Source organism: Sinocyclocheilus anshuiensis, unplaced genomic scaffold, assembly GCF_001515605.1.
Source record: "Sinocyclocheilus anshuiensis isolate Anshui unplaced genomic scaffold, SAMN03320099.WGS_v1.1 scaffold1531, whole genome shotgun sequence".
NCBI lineage: Eukaryota > Metazoa > Chordata > Actinopteri > Cypriniformes > Cyprinidae > Sinocyclocheilus > Sinocyclocheilus anshuiensis.
The window spans coordinates 1,084,435-1,092,739 of NW_015551200.1; the positions used below are offsets into that span (position 1 = coordinate 1,084,435).

Genomic DNA, 8,305 nt, shown 5'->3' on the forward strand with positions numbered 1-8,305 from the left:
TGGTTTCATGTGTTACAGCTCTATGAACGAAATCTTTCGATCTGATCTACGGATTATGGTAAATTTGGGCTCTTTTTAATCTGGAGAATTTTCTGAAAATAATGCTGTGTGGTTTTTTAAGATCTATGCATGTTTGGCACAGGACTGCAACCTCTGATTTTTTTGCTAAGCTACATGTCCTAATTCTGTTTTATGTGTTATAGCTCTATGAGTGATATCTTTAGATCTGAGCGATGGATTATGGTGAGTTTGGGCTCTTTTTAATCGGGAGAACTTTTTGTATGAATTGTTTTTTTTGTTTGTTTTTTTTATGAATTTACAAGCGAAAACACTACATGACAGCTACCTTAGATTTTTTTGATAAGCTACATGCCGCCTGTGCAGTTTTATGTGCGTTATAAATTCTTATTATAGTGATTTTGGGCTCTTTTTAATCAGGAGAATCTGCTCTAAAAAAATGGTGTCTATTTAAAATGATCGTCTATTCCACGGTCTGAGCATGTTTTATGAAGTTACAAGCAAAATGGTGATATCAATATATTATTTTCATATGGGTCTCGGGGTGACTTCTTGTACAAAAACTCGCTCCAGTATATTCAAAGCCCCATGCTTGTTTTATTCTACTTGATGAGTCCTTTCAAATGACATATGACACATGCCTATCTGAGCTGTAAGATGTTTTTGACATATTAGAGTAAATGGCACAAAAAACATATTTTGTACATTTTTTTGTAATTTATCAGCAAATAACTCGACACTACTTTGGAGTTAATCAAAACGGCTACATGCATTGTAAAGCTCAGACTCTAAGCTTTCAAATGATATCCATATATTTTTGTTGATTACGGCAGTGGTTTGAAAAATATGATAAGTAATATTTTCACGGAGGGGGGGGGCGTCCCGCCTGCGGTACATTCCAGTTTAGAGGGACTGCTCAGCGCTCGTTAAGAGTTGATAAAAATTACATTCATTAAAAAGCTGAGATACTAAGCTTTAAAATTATACATATTTTGTGTTATTCCATTCAGGGGTTGCTTAGTAATTTAATTATGAATTTTTTCTTGTGGGAGAAAAAAGGGTTAAAGGGTTAAGCAAAGGGTTCTGTTATTAAACTAAGAAGTGCATTTCATTTACCTTGTAGTCAAACTGAATGTCCATGTATTTCCCAAAACGACTCGAATTGTCATTCCGGAGAGTTTTAGCATTCCCAAAAGCCTGTTGTGACAGAGTGAGAGTGACATTTAGCAAGCTGTGTACAGAGGACCCTTGCAGTGTTTGTGTGTGCTCACCTCCAGTACTGGGTTGGACTGCAACAGTCTCTCTCTGTTAGTATGTGTGTTGTTGCGGGTGGGACAGATGTGTGTGTAGTACTGAAGGATTTTTTTGGAGGCCTCAGTCTTTCCAGCGCCACTTTCACCCGAAATCAGAATACACTGATCTCGTCTCTCAGTCCGCAGTGCACGATATGAATTATCAGCCAGGGCAAAACTAAAGTCACACAAACGGATACAGAATCACTCACAGATAATACAACCAATTACAGTTATGGGTTTCAAAACTATAAACTTTTCTTCATGTGTGCAAACACAATGTGTACAATTTTTAAAATCCAATAAAATCATTTTACAAGTACAATTTTCTTTCCTGCATTTATATATTTTCTTCCCATTTCTATGGGAAGGATTTTAAATCTTCTTTAAATGAGTATGTGGGTGTGGGTGTGTTTGTGTGTGTGTGAGTGTGAGTGTGAATGTGTGTGTAAGTGGAAAGTTGTATGCATGGTCCAATCTCCGGAATCTCCAGGAAAGTGAGTCATACTAAGAGAATTGGCGAAATGTTCTCAGGGATTCTCACGGCCATAACACACAAACACACACACACACACTTACATGTGAGGGGAGATCTCATAGAAATTGACTCCTCTGTGGCGCTCCATGTTCTGTTTGGAATAAATCTCCAACTCTCTGTAAGGATTCACTGACACCAGCACTGAGCCAATATATGTCTTATAAAGACAGACAGATAAAGAAGCAGAAAGAGAGAAAGAAAGCAGAAAACCACATGTAAACTATCATTTAAAAGTTTGGATTGATAAGATTTCTAAATCTTTTTGTTTGTTTTGCTCACCAAGGCTGCACTTATTTGATCAAAAATACAGTAATATTGTGAAATATTACAATTTAAAATACATGTTGATCAATTCAATGCAATTTAAACCAGTAAGACCTTCGTTCATCTTCGGAACACAAATTAAGATTTTTTTGATGAAATCCGAGAGCTCTCTGACCCTGCATATAGACAGCAACGCAACTGAAATGTTCCCAGGTCCAGAAACGTAGCAAGGACACCGGTAAAACATTCCATGTGACATCAGTGATTCAAACGTAATTTCACGAAGCTACGAGAATATTTTTTGTGCGCAAAAAACTAAAATAATGACTTTATTCAACAATTCTTCCCCTCCTCATCCCGTCTGCCGCGGCGTCCCGCCATTGTGGAGAGTATCATGACGCATGCTGAATAAAGTCATTATTTTAGTTTTTTTGTGCACAAAAAGTATTCCTGTAGCTTTGTGAAATTATGGTTGAACCACTGATGTCACATGGACTATTTCACCGATGTCCTTGCTACGTTTCTGGACCTGGGAACATTTCAGTTGCGTTACTATCTATGCAGGGTCAGAGAGCTCTCGGATTTCATCAAAAATACCTTCATTTGTGTTCTGAAAATGAACAAAGGTCTTACGGGTTTGGAACGACATGAGGGTGATTAATTAATGACAGAATTTTCATTTTTAGGTGAACTATCCCTTGAATAAGTTTTAAAAAAAAATTACTGACTGCAAACTTTTAAACAGCATTGTATATTTTATCCTATAGTATGTACATGGTCATAAGTTGCATATTCTATGTGAATGTAATTAAAAGTATTTTATTGTATTATATAGTAAGATGGTGTTTGTGTATGTCTTACATAAATAAGGCCCTCTCTGTACCGCCGGCGCAGGTTTTCAATGAAAGCAGCTTCACTCTTGTAGTTCTCCAAGAGCAGGAAGTCTTGGACGCCGACCCGATCTCTTGCCGAGAGAGCGCTCTCCATCACTAACCTTACACCCCCCTCTACACCAACCTCCTACAGAGAGAAACAAAGTGAGGTAGAAACTGAAAAAAACACAAAGGGAACACTGATGCAAACACTTACACACAGCAGAGCCACAATACAGGAACTGAGTGTGTGTATGTACACTTACAACCAGGCCCACATGGAATCTGCGACCTCAGAAATTCTTAAGAAAGTTCCACCAATTTAAACAGAATTGGAACGCCCGTCATTCACAAAGTTCTACATGTCCCCGCCCCTTGTGTGGTTGTTTATTAAATGCTTTGGGTAATTTGTTAACACTTACAGAATTTTGCAGATTGCAAAAATGCAAACATAAAAGTCTGGAGATTGCCTTTTTATAAGGAAATAACACAAATATACACAGCAAATACCAGAAAAAGTACAAATCACTAAAAGACAAACAACACGCATTCATCCAAATACAAATTCACTAAGGAAGGGCGCCATGGAAATATTTGGCAATGGTTCCTGACACACAGTTGTCTGTTTTTCAGAGTTAGTGCTGGTACCTCCGCATATAAATCCAGTGGAAAATCTGACAAGACTTTAAGTGTTTGAGGAAGTGTGTCTTTGGAGTGGGTTCAGAAAGAGAGCGAGTTTGTGTGTGTGTTTTTGCGAGAGAGACAGGAAGGTCACCTGTGGAAGCTCATGCTAAAACAATAATCTGCTGGGAGTAATACAGTGTGTGAGTGAATGTTCACTTTCCTTGGCTCAGCTCCACTGTTGTTCCACAAATTCTTTTCCAATGAATTAGTGATAAGGGTCCCCTAAAATGCCTAACAAGATTTTAACGACTCACCAGATACGCCCCTCCCCAGACACCTGCACTTTTAAATCTTTCCTTTAGCCATTCTTAATCCATTGTTCTCCTCGCCTTGTGCGTGTTTATGCTTTAATGTACGCTTAGACAGTAGGATGCAGATGTACGCACATGAAAACAAGCTCCAGCAGATAATGATATCTGTCTCTAAAATGAACTTTTTCCTCATTGTGCCCCTCATGTTTTCTGTGTTCCATTAGGGGTGTTTAAATTGGCCACGCTTTGTTAAATCAAACAAGTTTTAAACCCCTTCCAATTCAAAAACAACCCCTCAACAACTCAAAAACACATTCTGTTGTGTTTATTTTTATGATGTAATGGACATGGAAGTGTAATCATAATTTTTTTTATCATGATTTGTTTTTTATAGTTAATGATTTTGGGAAGTTTCATCAGTTTCTAATCTTGAGTGTTGTTAACAAAACTGGTTTGAGCCAATATGACAGACTGAAGATTCATTAGCTCAACTGAAGCCAAGTTTGGAATGGTTTTGACTTTAAAGCTCGTTTAGGAACTATGTGCACAGATTTTTTATTTAAAGGTGCAGGATGTAATAATGACAGCTAGTGGTTGAAATGGGTATTGAAATATTGTTTCTTCCGCCACCTCTTCCTCAGACTCAACGCTCATGTGGGTTGTCAGATTGATGACATGCAACATGAGTGAGCGCAACTGACAATCGAAGGCAACGAACCTTGCACTGTAAACTGATGAGTTGATTTATTCGTGTTTTAATATGCCTGTGGTCATAGAGCTTTTTAGATGGATACAGGGGTTTTGTAGGTGAGGTGGAATCAGCGATCTCTGATCCAATTGGTTTACTGGCTTACATGGCTGCAGACTGCAGTATGCTGTGTTTTTTGCAAACTAACAACCCAGGCTGCTAAAATGTTACTGGGCAAACTGTAAGTGGGCGGAATCACACAGACCAAAACAAAAACAGATATTCCGACATGGAATGCACATTTTCAAAGTTGAATAATTGGCTGTAGCATTGTTTTTTGGAGAAACAAGTAGCATGTTTTCTGAATATCTGCAAATGTATTATTGTGGTTTTTATGCTTTAGTACAGTCAAAATTACATACAGCACCTTTAAAGATGAAGTGTGTTATTTTGTGTGTAACAAATGAAATTACAAAAATAAAGACTGATTTCAAATAGATTTCCCAAAATGTCTATGTGTGTTCCCAACTGCAACTATAAAAGCCAGTTCAAAGTTTAAACTGTAGTAGTCATTTTAATTCTTCAGTCACATGACCAAATTTGGTTAGATTAATATGCACTCTCAATGACCAAGCAATTAATGACCTAGTAATCTTTTGACTATCAGCATAAAATCTGGTCCAGATTAGAGCTTGTTCTGTCAAAAAACTGCCAAATGAGACTGGTAATTGATATAAACTAAATAACCGTTTCTTTTTTAATACACGATGTTAAAGGGTTACTCCATCCCAAAATGAAAATGTTGTCATTAATTACTCACCCTCATGTCGTTCCAAACCCGTAAGACCTCCATTCAACTTCGGAACACAAATTAAGATCTTTTTGATGCATTCTGAGAGCTCTCTGACCCTCCCAAAGATAGCAATGTAAGTAACACGATCAACGTCCAGAAACGTAGCAAGGAGATCGGTAAAATAATCCATATGACATCAGGGGTTCAACCATAATTTTACAAAGCTACGAGAATACTTATTGTATGCAAAGAAAACAAAACTAATTTTGAACTAATCATCTCCTCCACATTAACACCAGCTTCAGCACAAAATAAACATGACTAAACATCCGAAAGGTAAGTTAAAAGAATGAGTATAACTTTACAAGCCGTATCCTGTCTCATGTAAACGCTCAATCAGTGTTTCAGCCGATGTCCTTGCTACGTTTCTGGACCTGGGAACATTTCAGTTGCGTTACTATCTATGCAGGGTCAGAGAGCTCTCGGATTTCATCAAAAATACCTTCATTTGTGTTCTGAAAATGAACAAAGGTCTTACGGGTTTGGAACGACATGAGGGTGATTAATTAATGACAGAATTTTCATTTTTAGGTGAACTATCCCATCTCATGTAAACGCTCAATCAGTGTTTCAGCCGCGCAAAGACGTCAATTAAAAAAAAAAACGAATTAAAGTAGAAATATTATGTAATTGTAACTTTATTATTTTAAAAACTTCATTACGTGTAATTTTAACAAATCAATCAATTTTAACCTTCAATATTATAGTAATGTAGTACCAACTGACTCTCATACATATTTTACAGCATTAGTTGAGAGATTTTTTTTACTTGAGAAAATTTGGCATGTACTGTACCTGATATATATCCAAAATAATCAATATTGAATCGAATCGGTAATCTATAGTAATGTAGTACCAACTGACTCTCATACATATTTTACAGCATTAGTTGAGAGATTTTTTTTACTTGAGAAAATTTGGCATGTACTGTACCTGATATATATTCAAAATAATCGATACTGAATCGAATCGAATCGAATCGGTAATCGAATCGAAAGCTTGTGAATGAGAATCGAATTGAATTGTGAAATTTGTGTCAAAACCCAGCCCTATTGCTTATTCGGACTCATTTTGCGAGCACAGGTCACATATTTGATGAAAGTACAGACCAACTTTAATTGTTAAGTTTATGCAACATTTTTTTTCCCATAAGGTGACTATCAGTGGTCGACCGATATGGGTTTTTTGACAGCCGATGCCGATATCTTGGAAAGCAGGGTGGCCAATGGCCGATATAATTTTATTTATTTTAATATTTAAGAAATCTGAAATAATTTGAAAATGGATTAAAAATAATTGTGTAAAATAAACATACTTATATACTTTAGAAGACAAAGCATTTTTCACAAATAAATATTTAATAAAAATCTAATTGAAAAGTAAACACTGTAACCAACAGGGCACTCAGTATTCTGTGAAGTTTGTGTGCATTGGGAATCTTTTCTTTTTTTTTTTTTTCAGATAAAGCCAAGGTAACACTCATTTTACATACAGCACGCAATGAAAATGACAAATATATGACAGTGGGCAAATGCATAAAGTGTAGCATAATTTGAAATCACGAGTTTAAAGTTTGTCGATCTCGCGTCTCCAGTGAAGCTGAACTCTCCTCCTGTCCGTATTCAATTCGCACGGACCATAGGACCAACCGTCACAGAACACGCAATCATGCAGGTCACATGCACACTTCACAAGATTTCAACTAGATTCGACTAAGTCTGCAAGGTTTGTGAAATTAAATGTTCATTAGTCATTCACATGTCACGTCACTTTCAAAGATTTGTTTAAATTATATAAATGCGTATTTGCTGAATGCTGACGGCAAACGAGAAAGTATTATAATGTTTGCTTTTCTATTACTAATAATATTAAAGCAATCATCATAATACTTTTTTGTATACCTTTTAATTCCTTCGTTTAACAGTTCTGTCTGATTATTAGATAGACTTTTATCCATGTTAGACAGAACTGAACGACGACAGCGAACAAGAGGGAGAATGTGAGCACTGTGTTCAGGCGCTACCATTCTCAGCGCTGTCAAAATAAAAGTCCCGCCTCGAACACATCGGCCAAACAGAAAAACTTATCGGCCGATGCCGATATTTGAAAAATGCAATATATCGGTCGACCACTAGTGACTATACTCTAAGGTAGTGGTTCTCAAACCCATCATGGAGTACCCCCAGCCCTGTACATTTTGTATGTCTCCCTCATCTATCACACCTGATTCAACTCATCAGCTCATTAGTGGAGACTGCAAGACCTGAAGTGGGTGTGTCAGATATAGGGAGACACAAAATGTGCAGTGCTGGGGGTACTTCATGGAGAGGATTAAGAACCACTGCTCTAAGGTGACCAGACGTGCCACTTCCTGGGGACACGGGACACGTTCGATTTCCAAATTGCCTAAAAGTGGCACGTCTGGTCACCTTAGTATACTCAAAGTCCTAAATCCTAAAGCCTCAAGTATAAAAGTATAATAGCCAGAGATATTGTCAAAAATATCAATTATTCGGCGTCAGATGCCAAAAGATCCATCATTACTCCATCATTCCGTTTTCACGTTCACTTTCTGCATAGTGAATTGACTGAGATTAAGACGTTCACCGGCATAACTCTTTTCAAAGTTTACACGTTGCTTATGTGATATCCATTGGCTCGCCTTCATGTCCATCATTACCCGTTTTCACGTTCACTTTCTGCATAGTGAATTGACTGAGATTAAGACGTTCACCGGCATCACCGGCATAAAAAGTTTACACATTGCTTGTGCAATATCCACTGGCTCGCCTTCATGGTTTAAAACAGAAATATTTCCAACATTGCGACGTAACCAATTACCCCC

The 8,305-nt window shown here is 37.2% G+C and overlaps 1 protein-coding gene across 2 annotated transcripts in view; it reads right to left on the reverse strand.

Annotated features, from left to right (window-relative positions):
* LOC107663411 (unconventional myosin-Ic-like) overlaps positions 1 to 8,305 on the reverse strand; it is a 37,777-nt gene that overhangs the window by 14,416 nt on the left and 15,056 nt on the right. For both annotated transcript variants that reach the window (XM_016453641.1, XM_016453640.1), the window contains exons 2-5: positions 2,974 to 3,132; positions 1,890 to 2,005; positions 1,290 to 1,488; positions 1,135 to 1,215 (exon numbers count right to left, since the gene is read on the reverse strand). In XM_016453641.1, coding sequence (XP_016309127.1) covers positions 1,135 to 1,215; positions 1,290 to 1,488; positions 1,890 to 2,005; positions 2,974 to 3,099 — 522 coding nt within the window. In that variant the 5' untranslated portion in view covers positions 3,100 to 3,132. The remainder of the gene's footprint in view (positions 1 to 1,134; positions 1,216 to 1,289; positions 1,489 to 1,889; positions 2,006 to 2,973; positions 3,133 to 8,305) is intronic.